The sequence below is a fragment of the Equus asinus genome, chromosome 7 (genome assembly GCF_041296235.1).
Source record: "Equus asinus isolate D_3611 breed Donkey chromosome 7, EquAss-T2T_v2, whole genome shotgun sequence".
In the NCBI taxonomy this organism is placed as follows: Eukaryota; Metazoa; Chordata; class Mammalia; order Perissodactyla; family Equidae; genus Equus; species Equus asinus.
The window spans coordinates 66057214-66079419 of NC_091796.1; the positions used below are offsets into that span (position 1 = coordinate 66057214).

The 22206-nt window shown below is 37.5% G+C and overlaps 3 protein-coding genes across 5 annotated transcripts in view; 2 read left to right on the plus strand and 1 right to left on the minus strand.

The window, feature by feature from the left end:
- WDHD1 (WD repeat and HMG-box DNA binding protein 1) overlaps window positions 1–2342 on the minus strand; it is a 63580-nt gene extending 61238 nt beyond the window's left edge. Inside the window, exon 1 of one of the 3 annotated variants that reach the window (XM_044773620.2) lies at window positions 1705–1951. In XM_044773620.2, coding sequence (XP_044629555.2) covers window positions 1705–1781 — 77 coding nt within the window. In that variant the 5' untranslated portion in view covers window positions 1782–1951. Of the gene's footprint in view, window positions 1–1704 lie in introns of all 3 variants that reach the window. The other 2 variants (XM_014864693.3, XM_070513663.1) reach the window with 2 other exon arrangements.
- On the plus strand, window positions 2334–21361 carry SOCS4 (suppressor of cytokine signaling 4). The gene is made up of 2 exons (XM_014864692.3): window positions 2334–2475; window positions 16076–21361. The coding sequence occupies exon 2, from the start codon at window positions 16168–16170 to the stop codon at window positions 17491–17493; it is 1326 nt and encodes a 441-aa protein (XP_014720178.2). The 5' UTR covers window positions 2334–2475; window positions 16076–16167; the 3' UTR covers window positions 17494–21361.
- The window catches only part of MAPK1IP1L (mitogen-activated protein kinase 1 interacting protein 1 like), a 34861-nt gene continuing 15022 nt past the window's right edge, over window positions 2368–22206 (plus strand). Inside the window, exon 1 of the mRNA XM_044773623.2 lies at window positions 2368–2475. Coding sequence (XP_044629558.1) covers window positions 2417–2475 — 59 coding nt within the window. The 5' untranslated portion in view covers window positions 2368–2416. The remainder of the gene's footprint in view (window positions 2476–22206) is intronic.

Consider the following 22206-nt stretch of genomic DNA (forward strand, 5'->3'; position numbering starts at 1 on the left):
TTCATCCAAGTTCATAGCAGTAAATATCACCTACATATTGACAACTCCCACATTTAGATTTCCAGCCAAGATCTCAATCCTAAATTCCAGGAGGCAACAGTTAAAGATGCAGATTTCTATCTCTAGGTCACATTTCTTCTCTGAGCTTTACACCCATTTATCCAACCCAGTCTACATCTCTAGTTGGGTATCTCAAAGAAATTCTACACTAACCATGTCCAAATGCAAACTCGTAATCCCCACCCTCTCTTCTACCTATGAAATATGCTCCTCTCCAAGTGCCCACTGCAAATGGCACCATCATTTCCCCAAATGTAACATCCAGAAAGGCAGAAGTTATCTCAGACACCTCTTTCATCCTTAATATCTGATCCATCCTGTTGATTTTACCTTTTAAAATATTTCCTGAATGTATCCTCTTTTCTTCATACCCATGTCTACTGTAGTCCAGGTTTCCATCACACTTAACCAGACTAATACAGACACCTCCTAAGAGTCTCTCTTCATCTACTCCTGCTCCTTTTCAATTCATTGTCCACGCATCTTCTCAAAAATGAGTCTGCTTACATCTCTCTGCTTCAAATCTTTAACACCTTCCTACTGCTTTTAGGATAAAAACAAGATTTCTTAATAAAGTCCAGAAAGCCTTGGATAGGATGCCCATTGCCTGCCTTCACAGATTCATCTCTCATCAATCTCTGCATCACTCCACACTTTAGCATCACTAGCTTTTTTTCAGTCCTTTGAGCATACCATGGTCCTTCCCCTCACTGGAACTTTGCACGTAGTGTTCCCTCTGCCTGGACTGCCAATGGGCCACCCTACTGCCACCACCACCCATCCTTTATACTTAACGCCTGCTCCATCTTCAGATCTCACCTCAGGAAACACCTCCTCAGGGAAGCCTTCCCTACCTCCTCAAACTAGATCAACATTCCCTCATATATGCTTATCATTGCTCATAATATTTCTAAGTGTAATTCTAAACGTACATTTATTTTTGAGATTCATTTGTGCTCAATGTCTGTCAATCTAAAAAGACCTTAAGGTAACTGAAGGAAAAGCTGTGCTTTGTTTGCACTGCTGTAGCCCAGCCCCCAGCCAGCAGGGACGCACAGGCCCGTCTCAATGAATGAGAATCAACGCAGGAGGAACCATGGAGGCCACACAACTGGACAGAACTGCAGAGGAATGGGATTTAGAAAGATGAAAGGGACCAGAGTAACCCTGGGGAAATATCACTATTTAGGAATCAAGCAGAGATAAGAAGTTAGGAAAAAAAGCCGCCAGAAAGTTAAAATCAACAATAAAAAAGGAAACAGCATCACAAAAGCCAGAAGAGAATAAAATGCCAAAAAGACAGAACGGCACCGCACTTGACAAGTAGGCAGCCAGCGATCTGACAAAGTAACAACGTGGGAGACAACGCAGAGAGGCAGTGTGAACAAAGGGAAAATCTGGGGAAAGCTCACGTCTTTCCAACTGCTCTGGAAGGAAGACTTCAACTTTTTTAACGTACTAAAACCACCATGACGGTCTGAACCGCACAACAATCTAAGGAAAACATGCGTGCCGCTTCGTATTTCAGCCTCTTTCTCTCTAGCTGGATGCGTCCTTTTAAGCTGACTGCTTACACGACATTCAAGAATAAACGTCCTCATATTTACACGTGAAACGTTCTTTTTGTTTCCCAAAGTCCCTTACCTCCCAGAATCATCGAAACAGACATCTGTGTGGCCCTCTGTGTGCCCGTATCTCATCGGCTTCTGCGTGGCAGGCATCTTCTCCTTTGCCTGGAAAGGTTTAGGACCGCTGGTGTTGTTCGAGAGGAGAGGACAGCCGAGGCTGAAGGGAAGAAGGCAGGCTGTCTCCTCCCAGGAACGCTCTCGGCAGCCCCGCTCCCGCCCCGAGGCGGCACCAGCAGGACACAGCCGAGGGTCTGTCTGACGAGCAGCCGGGAAGAGGACACGCCGCTCCTTGGCGGGCGGCACGGACACGGGCAGCGGGAGGCAGGGCCCACGGAGGCCACCGACCCTCTGCGACCGAGGAAGGGCGAGACGCCAACGCCCGCGAGGTACGGCTTCCCGCGCTCGGGCGCGCCGGCCCCGGTGCGCTTGCGCCGGCCCGCCCACGCCGCGCAGGGCCCGACCGAGGTCGCGGGGTGGTGGCGTCAGCGGCGCGCTGGCTGCCAGGAAAAAAGCCAGTGGCTGGGGGAGCGAGGAAGAAAGGGAGGGAGCCAGACGCGGAAGTGGTGGCAGCGCCTGGGGACCAGGTGGAGGCGGTGACCGCGACGTCTGAGACGAGATCCCAGCGCCGAGGGGAGCGGCCTTGCAGAAAGGCATCCGCCTTGTAGGACCTATATGAGGTGCAGAGGCGCCTGGGCCTCCCTTCTCCGCCTCAGCGAGCTCCCAGAGTGATGGCGATGGTGATGGCGGCAGTGCCTCGGACAGCCCCAGTGAAACCGCGCTTCGAGAGGTGAGCGGGGGAAGGGCGGTTGCTCCCTGGTCTTGTTCCTTCCTTCCAGGCTCTCGTCACTTACAGGGTTATGATTATTTCGGGATCCCTGGACCGTCCAGCCCCTCCTTTGGGCATTTTCTTTAGAGGAGAGGAGAGCGAGACCCTTCTCAAGCTTGTAATCTTGGCATACTTCCCGCCCTAACCTTGTCGTTTCTATAGAGGTAAAGGAGGGAAGAACAGTCTCAGTTCGCGGTCCCTGGAGGTATGGCGTGTACTTTTATGCTTATTCTTTGGGACTCTTTACATAGATCCCTTAAGAAAGGAACCTGGATTTCTCTGCTCAGACCCCACCTAAAGTTCACTGAAGTGCGTACTGAGATCTAAAAGAAGAGCTAGAACTAAAGTACATTGTTGATGACTTCGGTCCTTGCAACCTGTTCTGAGGTCTTGACCATTGAGTTTATGCTTTGCTTGTGTCTTCACGTTCTCCATGTTGGGAGACTGGTCTCTGATGAAAACCTTCGCAATGATATTTTGTGTGTGTGTGTGGTACCCACCTTCTAGTCTCAAGCAGACCTCGTTGTGGCATGACTGAGACATTTTTCTCTTGTACGGATGTCCCCCATTGTTTTGCAAGCTAGTTCCATTGTGAAAAGTTCCAAACGCACAGTTAGACAAACCGTGGTCTTGTTCTTACCGTGCTGGCCTTGTGTAACGGGTTATTTTGAATACTGGGGCTCCAGATAGGCTTGCTAGACGCTGAGGTTTGGTATATGAAGGAAGAGGAAGAGTGACTGGCAGAAAAAGAACTTGGGATTTGTGGAAAAAGAACCCACCCATTGTTGATTCCCCACAAGAGCAAAAGATACCTGAGACGATTCTTTGTGAGTGACTTAGTCTTATTTGGAGATCATTCATTTTTTAGATACACCTATTTATAATTTTTTTATCCAAGTAAATATCATTGGATAGACCATGGGGTTCAAGATGAACTCTGATAACATTTGCCCCTTTGTGAATAAATCACGATGAGATTTCAGTGTGGGACTCTTCGGAGCTCAGCATAAGAAGAATCTGCAAATTGGAACAAGAGCTATACAATACCCTAACTATACTATCTGTAGTACCACGTGTCTTTAAAACTGTGAGTGGTGTCCACTCTTCTGTCCTTTCAGTCGGCCTTAGCAGTCAAGCCGTGTGAGTCATAGGTTAAAGAAAAATTTTATTTACAGATTTCACATAGATGGAAAGAGCTTGGGCCGTAGAGTTGAACAGCCTAGGTTTTAATTTTGACTCTGACAGTTTCTCATTGTGTGACCTTGAATATGCTTCTTTACTTTTTCTGAATCTCAGATTCCTCATCTCTAAAATGCAGGTGATACCTCCCTCTATCGAATTGTTAAAGGATATAGGAGATACTCATGGATGTAGAAAACTAATTATGTCTCATATTATTTATGGAGTACTTTGGGTGAGCATTTACTGGTTTCATTTAAAATGAAGTTGGTTTAAATCATCCAGTAAAATTTTTCAAATACTAAAAGATACATTCTTACTTTTGCTAGTATTATGTTTTGACAGTTCCATCCCATTTCAATCAAATGCCTACAAATTTTAATGTCTTCAGTGAGTTCATGGTCTTGTTGAGGGAAAAAGACATTCAAACAATATGTACAAAATGATAGTGTGGTAATGAAATGTGTGCAACTTAAATGTTAGCAAAATTGGTTATTTAAGATCACATAGCTTTTAAAAAAAGACCATTGTAGCTGTCTGTCACTGATATGGCTGTCAGAATTTTCCAGATGGATTTATTTATCAGTAATAGTGCATGTCTGATAGGAGTGGGTAGCTGAATGAACGGACTGAAAATGATGCCAAGGTCACAGGTTCAGTTGCAGTGAAGGTTAGTTAACTGTGCTGTGTTGTGACCACTCGTAGTACCCTTAGGCTCCTGAATATTGTTGGTCTCAAGGGCAATAGGGTGAGAAAACATGAATATATTACCATTCTGCTGATGGTAGTGAGTAATATCTGTATAAATGATAATATCACATAATCTTAGAGAGTCAGCTTATCCAAGAGACATGTCTGTATTGCCTTTTGGAAGGAGTTTTTAAAATGCCTTTTTAGTAAAGTATGTACTTGACATAAAAGTCACTAATCCGTTGAAAGATAAGGCTGGAAGAGAGTGTAACAATAACTGAGGAGAACAGAGTATGGAAAAAATAACATTGAAGGCAGTTTAGAAATCTGAAGATTTTTATATCCCTGAAAGTGTCATGAAACTTACCAGCCTATTTAATTTATTTTTAGGGTAAATAATATTTGCACGTGTATAAACTTTCTAAGGTATAAAAGGGACTACAGTAAAAGTCCTACTCCCAGCTGCTTAGTTCCCCTGCCTTAAAGCCGGTATTTGATTCTTGTGTTGTTACATTAACGGTGGATCCTTACCACAGCAAGATAGATATAATCATTGTTTTACTGGTGAAAAAACTGAGACTCAGAAAGGTTGTGATTTTTCCGAGGTCACAGTCCTACCAAATGTCAGAGCTAGAAATAGAACCCGAGTCTTTTACCTTCTAATCCTAGGTAGTCTTACCACACTGCCTCTCCAAATCATAACTATTGCCATAAAACTTAGAATTTAGTAAAACATATCAGAACATAATAGTGATTTTATTTAAGTCTATCATCGCCTTATACTAGTTTTTAGGCAAAACTTGTTCCCAAGCTTAAGTGTAAGCATACATAATTATTATACAGCAATGAAAAGAATAATCTATAGTTAGTTTAAAAAAAAAACTTTGCCCACTATTTCTCTTGAAATCTATTTATTTACTAAGTTAGCTTGCAAAAACTACAATTTTTTTATAATTAAAAGTTTGGTTATTTAGACCCATAATATTTTTAAAGAGTTTAAAACTTTTTAAAAAGACCATGTTTAATAAAATCAGGAGTGTGGGGCTGGCCCCGTGGCCGAGTGGTTAAGTTCGCGCGCTCCGCTGCAGGCGGCCCAGTGTTTCGTTGGTTCGAATCCTGGGCGCGGACATGGCACTGCTCATCAGACCACGCTGAGGCAGCGTCCCACATGCCACAACTAGAAGAACCCACAACGAAGAATACACAACTATGTACCGGGGGGCTTTGGGGAGAAAAAGGAAAAAATAAAATCTTTAAAAAAAAAAAAAAAAAAACATGGTTTTTAAAAAAAAAATAAATAAAAAAAAAATAAAATCAGGAGTGCTTTATAATATTTCAGAAATGGTGAAGCCTTCTCAGCATCAGATTTTTGAGTTATGTTTTCATGCAGATTTTCTTGCCTTATGTGTAGGCTTTGTTTCCTTTCTTGTTTTTCTTAATTTTGCCACTTTCCCATCTTTCATTTTTAGAAATTACTTTCTTCTGCATGAAAAGGCTGCTGTTACATATTTTCATTAAGCTCAATGTATGCTGTTTTCGTACATTTTAGTCCTGGCAGTAAAAACATGAGATAGCTGGCATTATCCAGATTTTACAATAGGAAAACAAGCAAAATGAGATTTTTTAAAAATCAGGTGAGTAGTAAGTGACAGTCTGTATTTTGGCTCGTGTTTGACAATTTAGCAACTCATGCTATTTCGTCTACACCATGCTTCATTTTTAAATATGGTACAGTGAAAACTATAGATTGTTAAATTTTTATGGATCTTTAAAACTTAAAAATTTTCTCCTTGGACTAAATTGCTCTTATATGGGCAAAAATGTCTAAATTGATTGCCTCTAGGTAACTGAATTATAGGTTTCTTCTTTTTTAAACTTTTCTAAATGTTCCATATATTTTATAATGAGCATATATTATTTTTATAATTAAAAAGTCATTGAGGGGCCGGCCCGGTGGTGCAGCAGTTAAGTGCACATGTTCCGCGTCGGCGGCCCGGGGTTCACTGGTTCGGATCCTGGGTGTGGACATGGCACCGCTTGGCAAGCCATGCTGTGGTGGGCATCCCACATATAAAGTAGAGGAAGATGGGCACGGATGTTAGCTCAGGGCCAGTCTTCCGCAGCAAAAAGAGGAGGATTGGCAGCAGTTAGCTCAGGGTTAATCTTCCTCAAAAAAAAAAGTTATTGAAAGGAAAAAATACATCTGTACAATCCAATTTATTCCCTAAAGAGTTACAATAGTATATCTTAAATGTTCTCATTTCTAAGATTCTGTTAAGGTCCTTCCACTTCTAGAAGTCCATGTACTGCCAGCTCTTAGTTTTCTGTTCTCTCTCCACTCTAGATTAACCTTCTTCAGTGACAGGTTCCTAGACATTTTATCTTTAGCATGCTCAGGAAATGTACATTCATTTTAATATTAGCCCAAGTTAAAGTTTCTCCAAAATTTGTTCCACAAAAAGGATTTTTGGTAAGTTAAATATAGGAAACTATGGCTTCAGCCCGTCTCTGAACTGAAGGACCTCTTGGAACTTTTGGCTAAATATGCATTGTAGTCTTTCAGAAGGGAAGCATTTCCCAAACTTGTATGACAGGGAAACCCCTATTTCTCTAACATATGTATTAACATCTTTTAGAATTGGTGTCTATAAGAGTACAGATTGGGGAACACTGGCGTAAGCAAACAATAATTAGGAAAGTAAGTGGAGAAAGTGGGGAGAACGGAAGGAGACTATGGTGGTACTAATCACTGGTTCCTTTTTTATCCAGTTAAGTCCCATGAGCCCTGGCTTGGTAGCATGAAAAAAGGTGATACTTTAAAATATTTACTGGAAAATGAACCTGTGTTGCTTTTGTAATGAGAAAAAACATTTTTCGCTTCAGAGATTTTTCTCACACGAAAACCCTGGTCATATTTTTTCCTTAACATTCTGAGGAATCCATCTGTTGTCAACTATCCAATATATTCCATTTGTAGAGCATAAATGTTTCCACAGAATCCAACTCAAATATCACGCTCTGATCAAATATGGAGGATATGACCCACAGAATCCAATTCAAATATCACAGAGTATGGTCAGAATACTCCCAAGGAGTTTCGGGGCACATAATGGCAGGTAAACTTAGGAATCATGGATTTGGTAAGGAAGTTCCCACAGCAGAATTACTACCAGAATAATAATTTATTCTTGAATTCTTTTTGTAGTATAGTAAATTATTCTTTATAGGATCAAACTGATTTTAATTTAGTGTTTACACGAATTCTGGTCTTAGGAATACATCAACATTGTAGATATAGTAGTTGTTCAATGAATAAATAATATGTACAGTAATGCTCTGTTATCCAGCATCAGCGAGAATATAAATGAGTTTTCCAGATAAATGAAATTTAACCCTTTAATTGTTGGCTTTTTAACAGTTTTCTATAGAAATCTTGAATTAGAATTACCTTCCTAGCCTTATTCAGCAGAACTAACTAAATGTTATTTAAATCTGTTGTTAAAAGTGTAGGATGGCTAGGTTGAGCCTTCTGTTATCACTGTCACTGCAATTGGTGGTAGAACCTAGGCCCAAATGGCAACTAAATCTGGGAACTTGTTTTCTTGAAAAAGGATTTTATGTAAACTTGCTTTTTAGACATTTGCCTCTGGCTCATTAAGAAATAATAATTAAAAAAAAAAAGTCACCGTGTACTCCCCAGGGCAATGTAACTTAGCTGCCTTCATAAAAAATTAATTATTGAATCAAGAGCCAAAACAACCTTCTCCCAAGTGATTCTTTCGCCCTCTTTAAAGAAAAAAAAAAGCATCTTTGCAGCTTCCAACAAAGGTCTTTGATTTGTCAGTACCTTTCAAAGTATCATCTTTGATTTCTGTACTACATAAAAGAGTGGTAGTAAAGCCACCTTATTATCATTTTGTATCTCTTCTTCTACCTCATTTATACAAAATTTGTGTGAAGTTCCAAGAATACTTGAAACTAATTACGTTTATGTCAATTTTACCTCAATTAAAAGTAAAAGAATTAATGATGCGCTATTTGAAAGGAGTCGTTCAGATTCAGAGGCCTACACTTTTTTAAATTCAGATTTTACATGTATAAGCAAGACACCAAGGTACTTTTTTAAAACTCATCTTTAGTCTTTAAAAACATAACAATAAAAATAATTTTGTTCTTACTAAAAATTAATAATGTTATTTTTATTGAGAGAAATGTGATTGAAGTTTTTATTTTTAAATTTTGGTTTAATGAAACTTCTGGGAGAGATTAAAAAAATACTTTTCCCATGTTTTAAGTTTAAAGATGTGAGATTTATATATATGATGTATTTTTATCCTTTTTTATAACAAAATCATGGAATAGTGAAAGAAATTCTGAATATCTTTTTTCTAAAAAAATCTCTCCATAGCATAAGTATTTTAAAGCAGATACTTTCTCAGTAATTATTAAGATGTTACTTAGACCATGAAGTGACCAGGTAAATGTTTTGTTTTGCCTTTCTTTCTTAATATATCTGCTAAGTAGCTTTTGAGAGCCCCTTGTTATCCCAGTAAAGGTCATCAAATTTAGAACACTTGGCATTTTGTAAAAGCAAAATGCTTAACTCATCTGAAAAGTTCAACAACTTAAGTATTTTGGCCTCAGATAACTAGCAAACCTTGTGTGTTATAAATTTTTCACGATCGTGTCTATTTACAAAGTATTGTAAAGATTTTTCATTTAAGATAATATAATCCACAAATCGATTCCAGCAACATGCAAGCAGTTGTGGTAAACTGAAAGTCAACAAAGAAATGGAGAAGGTTGCCATTAAGTCCTCAGCTTTTTGGAACTCCTTTTCTTCCCTCAGAAACAGCACCCCATCAGACAAGTAACCATCTGACAGTGAGTGATTACAATATTGTCAACCATAAATTCAATAATAATAATCTTTAAAAAATTGTTAGACAAATATAAACAGAGGTTAACTTTTCTTTCTACTTTGAAGACCACAACATTAAATGACATTCTGGCCTGGGTCTTGATATGCTGTGTTTTGCTAAATCAATTTTTTTTTTTTTAAGATTTTATTTTTTCCTTTTTCTCCCCAAAGCCCCCCGGTACATAGTTGTATATTCTTCGTTGTGGGTCCTTCTAGTTGTGGCATGTGGGATGCTGCCTCAGCGTGGTTTGATGAGCAGTGCCATGTCCGCGCCCAAGATTCGAACCAACGAAACACTGGGCTGCCTGCAGGGGAGGGCGCGAACTTAACCACTCAGCCACGGGGCCAGCCCCGCTAAGTCAATTTTTTGCCATAACAGTTCTGAAAGTGAGATTTCTGAAGCCTGAACTCAGTTTTCCAGCAAAAGAATAGCTATGTGAAATTTATATAAGGCTATAATTCTGAGATAGATACAAAAAGTTAACTAGTCAGAAGATTTTCTATGCATTAACTCTTTTAAGTACAGGTAAATGTATGGAAAATTCATCTAGGGTGATGATATTTACCCCTTTATCTTATGGACACTTGCAGCATTAGCACATGTAAGAACAGTTAACCTAAAATTCAGAGATACTTAATTGATTGGTACCTATTATATATATGTTGGTAAGCCTTGCCAAAGTAAACCTGTTATGTTAGCATATAAACTTGTATACAAGAAGGCTGGAAATTAGTTCTTTGGGGGAAAATGTCCAGTTGTTCTATAGCTTCATGGTCTCTTGAGTTTCACCTACATTTGGCATAGTGATCCATTTTCACTTTGAAACATTAGTTATCCTCCTGAAAATTTTATTTGCTCATAAACTTTGTAGGTACCATTGGGCTAGAGACAGAGGTATTCAGTGATTTCTTCGTTATGAACTATTTGTAAAAAAGTGGCTTAGGCGCTTTAATAAAATATCTAATATGTTTCCTTTTTTTTTTTCTTTTTAAAGATTTTATTTTTCCTTTTTCTCCCCAAAGCCCCCTGGTACATAGTAGTATATTTTTTTAATTGTGGATCCTTCTAGTTGTGGCATGTGGGGCGCAACTGAAGCATGGCTTGATGAGCTGTGCCATGTCTGTGCCCAGGATCTGAACCAGTGAAACCCCGGGCCGCTGAAGCGGAGCTCGCGAACTTAACTAGTGGGCCTCAGGGCTGGCCTCCTCTGTTTCCTTTTTTAAAAAAATATATGTTAACATTTATTGAGTACTTAACACATTTAGGATCTGAGCTGAGTACTTTACATGCATTATTTCATTTAATCCCCAACAGCCCATGTAATAGATAGCATCAATACCCACATTTTAGAGATAAGGAAACTGAGGTTTCAAGGTCATATGGCTAGTACAAAATAGACTGGACTCAAACCATATTTCTGATGCCTGCTGTCACTGTGCTGTGGAACTGCATCCTCGTCATATACATGTATAGACATAGTGAAAACGTTAAAATGGTTACTAGATAGTAGGATTATGGCTATTTTTTTCTTCACAACTTTATTCCTACTTTGAATTTTTCACAGTATGAATTAGTTATTTTTATTTATGTTCATCAAAATGATATGTGCACCTAGGTTAAAAATCAAATTATGCTGAAAAGCTTAGGTAAGGTAAGAAACGCTGCAGTCCTCTCCTACCCATCCCAAAGGCACCTACTTTCAAATCTTTTAATTGTTTTTCTGATGTTTTTAAGTAACATGCTGATACTTCTCTTTCTTGATTCACCAATTATTAGACATTTTCAGTTGAGTTCTTATGATATGTGAGGATTTCCCTCTCTTTTAGTCTCCTTCCTGTCTTTCCATTCTGTTATTACAATTAAGTCACAATTTTGGTGAATATGTAACATGCAGAGCCAGGTGTTTTCCAATTCTATTTTCTTTCTTGTGTGTTTGAATTTTCCAATAATCAATAATTACCTAATTCTTTTTCCATTGCTTTCTTCTCACAACTGAATTTTCCCAAAGTCAGTTCTGTTTTTTTTTTTTGTTTTTTTTTTTTTAAAGGTTTTATTTTTTCCTTTTTCTCCCCAAAGCCCCCCGGTACATAGTTGTGTATTCTTCGTTGTGGGTTCTTCTAGTTGTGGCATGTGGGACGCTGCCTCAGCGTGGTCTGATGAGCAGTGCCATGTCCGCGCCCAGGATTCGAACTAACGAAACACTGGGCCGCCTGCTGCGGAGTGCGCGAACTTAACCACTCGGCCACGGGGCCAGCCCCTCAGTTCTGTTTTTTTCCTCAAGATCTTCCACCTTGGAGCCTTATGCCCTCGTGTGGTTGGTTGTATGGACAGGTTGCTCTCTAGCAGCTTTGGATACCATGTTGTCTGGAGACCTCCCTTCATCATCTCAAGAATTCACATCTCCTCTCTCCTATGTTAAGTATCTTGTTTCCTGTGTTGCGTCCTTTGTTTTGGGTTTACATTGTAATTTTAGAAGAGCACAGCATCCAATGTGAGGTAAAATTGTTGATACTTTGCACATCTGAAATTTTATCCGCGTATTTGATTGATAATTTGGCTGTTATCTTTTTAAGGTTGGAAACTAGCTTTTAGCTTCAACGTTACTGTTGAGAAACCAAGTCCCAGTTTATTTACAGTCCTTTGATTGTGACTTTTTTCCCTCAGGAAGATGTTTTTTATTATTTTTTTAGCTTGGTTACTTTTATTTATTTATTGACTTACATTTTTGTTTTAGCTTATAGTATTATTTTATTCACTTAGCATGAGATTTACCCTCCTAACAGATTTTTAAGCATACAAGACAATATTGTTGGCTTATAAGGTAGGAAGACTTTAGTATCTCCTCTTTATCTCTAGGGTTCTGAAATTTTAGAATAATATAACTTAGTGTGTGTGTGTTTTTTCCCACATTGTGCTGGGAACTCACTGGCCTCTTTGAGCATGGAGGCTCATGTCTTTCAGTTCTGGGAAATTTTCTTTCTTTTTTTTTTTTAAAGATTTTATTTTTCCTTTTTCTCCCCAAAGTCCCCCAGTACATAGTTGTATATATATTTTTTTAGTTGTTGGTCCTTCTAGTTGTGGCATGTGGGATGCCACCTTAGCATGGCCCAATGAACAGTGCCAGGTCCGCACCCAGGATCCGAACCCTGGGCCGCCAAAGCAGAGCACGCCAACTTAACCACTTGGGCGCGGGGCTGGCCCCTGGGAAATTTTCTAATATAGTTTCTTTGATAATTTCCCCCCTCCGTTTTGTTATTTTCTGAGAAATATCTGTATTGATCCTCTAATATTCTTATCTTTTCTGTCTAGTTAACTATTGTTTTTCCTATTTCTTGTCATTTCTTCAACTCATCCTCCAACTTTCCTATTGAATATTTTATTTCTGCAGTTATATTTTCAATTTCCAAAACTTTCTTATTCTCTGATTGTCCCCACCTCTTCTTACTCATTCACAGGTCTAATAATATCTTCACCTAACTTGGAAGAAATCAATTTGATTTTCAGCTCCTTTCGTGGTTAATGTTTTCTTCAAGTTTTGTTTTAGTCTCTCTCGTTTATGTTAGAGGCTTTTCTCGAAAGTCTGATGACCTCTGAGTATTCATTTATATTCTAGAGCAAATGAAGCACAATGATACTGCCTAAAAACTGTACACGAGTAGGCGGGGCCTGTAGACTAGTGAGCTTCCCTGCATGCTTGACTGGTCTTCCAGCTCTTTATTGGCAGATGCCCACATATCAGCATTTACAGGCCTTTTCTCTTAGGCCATTCTGTTTCTCCAGCAAACTCTCTTCCAGTCTTCTATTAGGAGGTATGAGTCTGGCAGCTGGAGTTCTGGGAGCTGAATGGAGGAAAGAGGGAATTTTCATTCTGATTTTAGTCCCAAGCCTCCCCTCTACCCTTGCTATGTCTGGTATCCAAAATCTTGAACCTCTGTGGTTCAGTTTCTCCAAATAATAAATATCCCATCTCCTCTAAATGTAGGAGTAAGAGCTGGAGAGATCTAACTGCTCTTATGTAAATTTTCAACCTACCTCCCCATTTTCCGCCCTGTCCTCCACCCACACTTTCTGTAGCACCGTGTGCCTCTGAGTCCTGGACTTTGCCTGCTCTGTTGCCTGCCTTCCATCCAGGCACCTCTGTGCCTGATGTCACCAGCCTCTCCACTGCTGAGTCAGTTATTGCTCCTCCATTCATTTTCTGTCTCCATTTTGTGACTCACATTATAGATATCTGCTAGTTTCATTGAAGATGAAGTTTGTGTTTTTACTTCTCATTTTTCCTTGCTTTGGGCTGACTTCTGAGAAGGATGGAGCAAAAAGATTTTCACTCAGCCATGTCAAACCAGATAATTACTTCTTTTATAATCAGAAAAAAACCCTGAAAGCTGTTTTCATTTTGAGGGGAAATCAGGTTACACCAGTCATTAAGGAATTTAGTAATGGAAAGCAGCATTTATAACTAAAGGAAGCATTAGAATCACTAAGAGATTTTATGGAGAAGTTTGTTGTTTTTGAAGGCAGGGAGAAACTGAAGCAGGCGCTGGTAAAAGTGGGAATGTCAAGAACAGAGGTAGAGAGCTTAGCTCTGATATTGAAGGAAGAAATGTCACAAGTTAGAGGCAGCAAGGAGACAAGATGAGGGAACTCGCATCCAGTAAACAAAAGTTGGTCGTATGGCAAATAAACTGCTATTTTGATATGTATAATTTTTAAATGGTTGGTTTGTCTTAACTTCTTTTTTTTTTTAAAGATTTTATTTTTCCTTTTTCTTCCCAAAGTCCCCTGGTACATAGTTGTGTATTTTTAGTTGTGGGTCCTTCTGGCTGTGCTCTGTGGGACACCACCTCAGCATGGCTTGATGAGCAGTGCCCTGTCTGCGCCCAATATTTGAACTGGCAAAACCCTGGGCCGCTGAAGCAGAGCACACAAACTTAACCATTTGGCTACGGGGCGGCCCCTGATATTTTTTTAATAAATAAAAGCACCAGGCATTTCAAACCTTAGATGATATATTTTTTCACATTATCATGCTGAATAAAAAAGTTGAAATTATGTAGTATAACAAAAAAATGTCTACTTGGGGCTCTTTTTTTTTTGGAAGAAGATTAGCCCTGAGCTCACATCTGTGCCCATCTTCCTCTACTTTATATGTGAGACACCTGCCACACCATGGCTTGACAAGTGGTGTGTGGGTCCACACCCGGGATCTGAACCGGTGAACCCTGGGCTGCCGAAGCGGAACGTTGCGAACTTAACCACCGCACCACTGGCGTGGCCCCTCATTATTTTTTTTATCTTGAACAATATATTAAAGTGTAAGTTCTTAGTAACAAGTAAGTGTGTCTTCTAATGAACGACTCTTCATTTTCTTCAGCCTACTTGGTTGTTTCTGTTTGTTTATTTTTGTTCAGGGGAATTTAGTCAGTGAACAACCAAATCATACTGTTGAGTATAATTTTGGTGTACTAAGTGATGATATTTCTTTCAAAATTATATTGAAAATATTTTTCCCTATGGATTTTAATGATTATATATACCAGTTAGCTCACTAAATCAAAATCATAAGTATAATCACCAGATGCTATTCAATGTTCAGAAATGGAGTACCTTACATGGCAAGTCTGTATCATTAGTTCACACTTTTAAGCACTTCCCAATCATATTTGCCACTGCAGATGCTGTTTCAAATCTTACTGCTTGAAAATTGATTCAAGTAGCTCTAAACATTTACTTGACTGGTGGGATTGTTAATGCTTCTCTGACATAATCAGAAACTTAATTATAATCAGAATGTTGAATGCAACTGATTTTCTCAGTCACAAAATTCAGCTTTCATTTGCAAAATATTTGAGATTATAGAACCCTTCCCTCCCAGTTCTGGGCTTAAATCTTATTCTGCCTAAGAATAAAGTAAATTCTGTCTACAACCAATCATTACTATTAGTCGTAATAAAACTCCATATTTTACATTGTAAAATAGTTTAGCCAATTTCATAGGAAAGGCATTGCCCTATAGAAATTTATCTGCTTGTTTTTCAAAATTATCAAGGAGAATACAAGGAAGAGTGTGTGTGTGTGTGTTTGTGTGTGTGTATGAAATACCAAATTGTTATGCAATTCCATATTTTCTAAAAATTGCCTAGACTGATAGTGAAGTTGACCAGTTATTGAAATAAGTTGACAAAACTGCATTGGGAATGCTTGCATGGCAGTCCTACTGTTCAGTGGTGATTATTTATTTAATAAATTCTTTAACAACTTTTATAACTTAAAACTGTTCCTATTTTCAAACAATAGGAGAGAAAACTGGGGGAGGGAAGTGAAGAAACTATATAAGGTAGTGGTCCTCAACCACTAGCTCATGGAGTTCTCACTGTCTCTTACAAAGAATTCACTGGCCTGCTGTGAAATAAAAATAAAGGGAGGAGAGATGGGCATAAGATGTACCCCAAGAGTACAAATTATTCAGATTTTGAGCATATATTTTGGCTGAGAGAGGAGACTTGGCTTTTTCTGATCCACAATGAAAAAAAATTAGCTGTGGGAAAGGAACTCAGATTCTTGATTCCATGCCATTATGAAATTATTAGTATATGGTAAAGCAATTTCTTTAAGTGGGAACAGAATATGTTTAACTGCCTCCCAACATATCCAGTACTCTGTCTTTTTCATGTACTAACTATGCTTTTTCATCTTATGTCTAATTGGGGCTTAATATATAAACTATACAATGTGAAAGACCAATGATTAATGATTTTTTTTTTCCTTAGATACGTCCAGAAAGTGCCCAGAAGAAACTTCCTGCCAGAAAAACTGAAAAAACAATATTCATAATACTGGAATTTGTGGATAATTTGTTAAAATGGCAGAAAATAGTGAAAATAATAGTAAAAATCTAGATGTAAGGCCCAAAACTAGTCGGAGTCGAAGTGCTGACAGAAAGGACGGTTATGTGTGGAGTGGAAAGAAGTTATCTTGGTCAAAAAAGAGTGAAAGCTGTTCAGATGCTGAAACAGTGAATTCTATAGAGAAAACTGAAGTTCCTTTAAGGAGCCAAGAAAGAAAGCACAGCTGTTCATCTATCGAGTTGGATTTAGATCATTCCTGTGGGCATAGATTTTTAGGTCGATCTCTTAAACAGAAACTGCAAGATGCTATGGGGCAGTGTTTTCCAATAAAGAATTGTAGTAGTCGGCATCCTTCAGGGCTTTCATCTAAAAGAAAAATTCATATCAGTGAACTCATGTTAGATAAGTGTCCTTTCCCACCTCGATCAGATTTAGCCTTTAGGTGGCATTTTATTAAACGACACACTGCTCCTATAAATCCCAAATCAGATGAATGGGTAAGCAGAGACTTGTCTCAGAGTGAATTAAGGGATGGTCAGCTAAAACAAAGAAGAACCGCGGAAGAAGAGGTGAACTGTTTCCCCCATACCATTGTTCAGCCCTGTGTCATAACCACCAACAATGCTTCATGTCGAGGTGGTCCTATGACTGGCTCTGTGATGAACCTGGTTTCAAATAACAGTATAGAAGATAGTGATATGGATTCAGATGATGAAATTATAACACTTTGCACAAGTTCCAGGAAAAGAAACAAACCCAAATGGGAAACAGATGAAGAAATCCTGCAGTTGGAAACACCACCTAAGTATCACACCCAGATTGATTACGTTCACTGTCTTGTACCAGACCTCCTTCAGATCAATAACAATCCGTGTTACTGGGGAGTTATGGATAAATATGCAGCTGAAGCTCTACTAGAAGGAAAACCAGAGGGTACCTTTTTACTTCGAGACTCAGCACAGGAAGACTATTTATTCTCTGTTAGTTTTAGACGTTATAGTCGTTCTCTTCATGCTAGAATTGAACAGTGGAATCACAACTTTAGCTTTGATGCACATGATCCGTGTGTCTTCCATTCTCCTGACATTACTGGGCTCCTAGAACACTATAAGGACCCAAGTGCCTGTATGTTCTTTGAACCACTTTTATCCACTCCTTTAATTCGGACTTTCCCGTTTTCCCTGCAGCACATATGCAGAACAGTCATTTGTAACTGTACAACTTATGATGGCATTGATGCCCTTCCAGTTCCTTCTGCTATGAAATTATATCTGAAGGAATATCACTATAAATCAAAAGTTAGAGTACTCAGGATTGATGCACCAGAACAACAGTGCTAAGAAAAGGGTAGGAACACGGGAATGATTATATATGTATTTTTATTTAATATTTTTCTTATTATGCAGCTTTGAATTTTTCTACAAGGGCAGTTAGAGTCCAAAATAAACCTCTGCCCTAAATTTTACTTCCAAATCAGTTTTATTTTTCTTATGATACACTGATTGTTTAAGGTTACAGACCAGGGGTTAATGGATATTTTTAACCAGGTGTTTGGTTTTTGTTTTTACCATGTAGATTGTATACTTAATTTTTTTCTTTTCTTCATTGTAATTTGCATATGATCCATGGATATTTGACATTTGGTAGGCATTGCAAATAGTTAACTAATCTGTATTTCAGACTTTTCTTCCAAAATAATCTTATGTCCTTTCCTACCATGTAAAATGCTTTAACCTATGCCATTGATATTCCTATACAGAAAATATAATTTCCCCAACCCCTTTTCAGGCTTGTTTTAAAATTTTTTGGTAAAGCTGAGTGTGTTGTAGTTCACAATCCATACTAATGTAATTGACTTTTGTAATTTACTAATAGGGATGTTAAAGGTAACAAAATTGATTAAAATCAAACTAGATGTATTTTCATTTTAAATATTAACTATAAGCAGAATTACAGGATTACTAAATTCGATTAATCTGGTCAGTAAGAATCAAATGAGACCATGACATTTTGGAGGTGAATTTATTCTACAGTGTGGCATGGTCATTTGTTATTCCTGGAATAGATCGTTCTCTCAATGTGGAAGAGTTACCCTCTTCAGAACATAAATATTGTTCTTTTCTCATTGGAAGTTTTAAAAATAATGATAACACTATTAATAACTAATAGTTACTAAAGTACTAAAGCAACTGTGGGGTTTTTCTGTATTTATTTATGAACTGTTGTTTCTACTTAGCTTTTTTATAGAAAATCTGAGCCTGTTACTTTGGGGAGATGCCACAGTTTATACAGCCACAAATTTCCATTGGTAACTAAAGTGTACCTAAGTAGTTTTTAGTTATTTTAAAATTGAGCTTGAATAAAGACTCAAGAAGTAAACATGGAACTCAGTATTCAAGAAGCTTAATAGTGTTTTTAATTTTCAGGTTTCAAATAATTATTTCTGTCTTCAGAATTAACATGTCTTCATTGTGGCTTCAAAAAAAGAAGACATTTTGAGAGCTCATGGCTTATGCCATACTGAACAATACTGGGCACCAGGTGTAATCTTTCAAATTTACTATCCCAAGAGCAGGGAAACATTTCTAGAAACATCAATATCCCAATATAATAAAGATAAATGGAGTGATATCCTATCCTACTCCTCTTTTTTTAAAGAATCAATGAATAATAAATTTCCTAGACAGTTGTTTCTTCTGGCAAACTATATACCCCTTGTAGAAACTGGCATTTTAAATATCATAGTAATTGATTTCTTGATGGTAGTTTAGCTCTAGTACGAAGCTGCTTCTACCAGGATTGTAAGAAATTTGACTCAGATTTCCAAGTTAGAACAGATGTTTCTTAAGTATCATTGCTTTTGTGTGGAAGTAGCATTTCCCTTTCCGAAATTCTGCTGTTAACATAAAGATGGCATTTTTTTCTCAGTGATCTCAAGATTGTCTTGGTCCCAGTGAGGGATAGCTAGTAAAGTGGCACCTCTCTTAGCAGTGATGAGGCTCAGAATATCGTAACACCAATGTCAGGATAAATATCTCTTCTAAAGATGATATTTCCCTTTACAAAAGTAGGAAAGTCTCATACTACCTCATCTTTCTTGTGGCGCTTTTGTAGATCACTGAGAAGCTTATCTTATTTACCAATATAACAATTCCTAAATATCCATCTTTGGTGAAAGAAAATTAATAGTATAGTAAGACTCTACCCATGATTATAGTTTTTTATCAGAATTTGATAATAAGACTTTCTGTTTCTGTGAAACAATTATTATTTTAAATATCTTTCCTTTAAAAATAACTTTTTATCTACAGAAAAACCTAAGGGGTGACTAGCTAACAAATATTCTGTTAAAGGGTAATTTTATAAAGAAAAATGAAATATAGTTACGTTGTCTTTTATAATGATAAAAATTAGTGTTTATATGAAAATCAAGATCTGAGTAGCTTTTCATATATTCAAACTGGTTGCTTGTGATATATTTTCTCTGGCTTTCTTATTTTTTCAACTTCAAGGTATTAATAGCTATTACCATTTTCAAAGTACTGCCATAAATATAGCCTTTAAGTGATGATCTGATAAATGAGAGCAGGGAAGAGACTCGTTTACTCTGAAATGGTTTGTATTTTTCCTTTGGTATTTGCTACAGTGAAAAGAAATCTGGAAAGTGGAAATATAAAGACTTGAGATGGGAACTGTTTATGATGAAGGAAAAAGAAAAGTGATAATTTTTTAAAGCACTAAGGGGTTGGAATTTAGGAAAGTTAACCCCTTTCTCAGTGACTTTATGAGGACTCATTTAGAAGAGCATGCAAAGAGCATCCATTTAGAAACTAATTCATTTAAAAAATATAATTATTGGAATCTATAAGTAAAATGAGTAAGTTTTGAGAGGAACAATGTGGAAAGCTACAAGTATATCTAAATATAAATTTTGTGAGTCTAAGACGCTGTGAGCATGTGAAAAGTGTACATTCCAGAGTTGAGAAAGCATTCAGCATGGTGGAAATGTTCAGAGCTTATTGGTAAGAGAGGCTGGGGCTAAAATAAACAAGATAAAATATTAAAATTAAGAATTTAGGCATTACCTCAGGGAAAAGCCTTGACAGTGAAAGGGACCTATTTAATCGCTAAAAGCTAGTCTGGACCACACACTTAACTGCACTTTGGGAATCCTGCACTAATCAGAACTATGCTTGACTTTTCTATTTCTCTCTGAAGCTTTTCAGGACATACCCCTCCCTCCCCACCCCTTTTTTTAAGCTACAGCATCTTGATTTATAATATAATTCCTGAAATATGCTGAATGGATTGTTTTAGGTTCCATGAGCATTTTTGTATGAAGAATTGTATGTGATCTTTCTATAACCATGCCATTCACTTAAATAATTCATAGAGGGAATGGTTTAATTTAAAGGAAGACCTAATAGGAAGAAGATTAAAGGAAGCTTTTAGCCTGTGGCTAGATTTATTGACTTGGTGATCAGACCTGTGTTCTTTCCTGAATTTCAGCTAATGGCAAACTGTGGTCGAAAAATGGCTTTCAGTTAAAAGTTTGACTTATTATAAATAATATAAAGAATCTCTTAGTAATTAGAAATCCTTTAAAAAGTAGAGCAAATGTGGGAAATAGGACTCATATCATTATACAAATTCCATTTCTTGTTATAAGAAAAACACAAACCATTATCATTTATTCATGAGCCAAAGCCATTAAGAACATAAATCAAGTTATCAGCTTCCTGTCTCTCTCAAGTTTGGATCATATTATAGATCCACGTAATAGAGAGCTTCCTTCCTGTGAAACAAAAACCTTGAGACCTGGTTCTTATAAATATACTCTTAGTTTTCATTAAAAAATTTTGTCAGTTTTAGCTATATCAGTCAAATAGGTTATATATTGATTTTGGTAGAGCAAATTTCACAGGAAAGCAGACTTATAAGACATTCCTGGAGACAACACAAGGAAAACAGTGTTTAAATGTATAATAGCCCGTGGGTTAGATAATTTAATACTCAAATGAATAAAAGATTCTAAGTCAAGCAGATTATTCTTCCTACTTTGGGAAAAAAGTCTTTGCAATTTTGGTTTTAACAATCAGTTTCATTATTTCTAAAGATTGAACACAAAGCACAAAGGGTTTTTCTTTTTTAATGGCCTGCCAGAAATGAGCAACACTACAAGAGTCTCTATATATTCTAATACATTAAGATATTGGACACAAGATGGAGGTAACTTTTTGAAACAGATTGGCTTCTAAGTTGAAATGTAAACTAATGGATATAACCCAATGGAAAGGGATTTAGGGCACGAGTCCTATTTCAAATAAAGCCCGAGTCTATTTTTTATTTGCTTTTTAATTTTGAATAATCCTAAATCTTTGCCTTCGTATCCTAGCATATAAAATGTAAGTAATAGTACTTGTCACTTGACTTCCTGAAGGATAATTCTTCAGTTAAGAGGTGAACCCTTGAAGCGTACTTGAAAATAATTTCTGTACAGCCATTAAGTACTAATGTGATGATAGGTTTTCAAAGCATCCCCTTCGTGGACCCTGCAGATTCACATTCACTTTGGCTTGACAATAGAGATAACAGTACAATTTGAATTTATGGTTTAGACTCTGCAATTAAATGAAGAGTTGCAGTTTCCTCCTACTCTTAATAAGGTTTATGTAATAGTGATGTTTGCCTAAGTTATCCTCAAAGTTAATTACACTTGCAGGAAGTAAAGAGAATCGCTTTTGCAGTGGTTATAATCAAATCTAAGCTTTCAGATTTGAGAGAGTGTAAAATTCAAAGAGGTTTACTTTAATTATGGTGACTTTTCTAGAACTGGATAAATTCTGTATAAATCAAGTCTGAACTTGATATATACTTGGATATACAGAGTATAAGTAGTGACTGCACAAAGCTATTAGAACTCTTGACAGTCAGGTTTGTATGATCCACTTCTCACCCAAAAAGAAGGGAGGCTCTTTCCATTTCTAGTTGTAATCCTGAAGTTGAATGTTTCTTCTTGGATGTGAGTTCAAATAAATTGAATAAATTTTCAT

Excerpts from the sequence above, each read along its gene's own strand:
- SOCS4 (XM_014864692.3), top strand. The coding sequence starts at position 16,168 with ATGGCAGAAAATAGTGAAAATAATAGTAAAAATCTAGATGTAAGGCCC.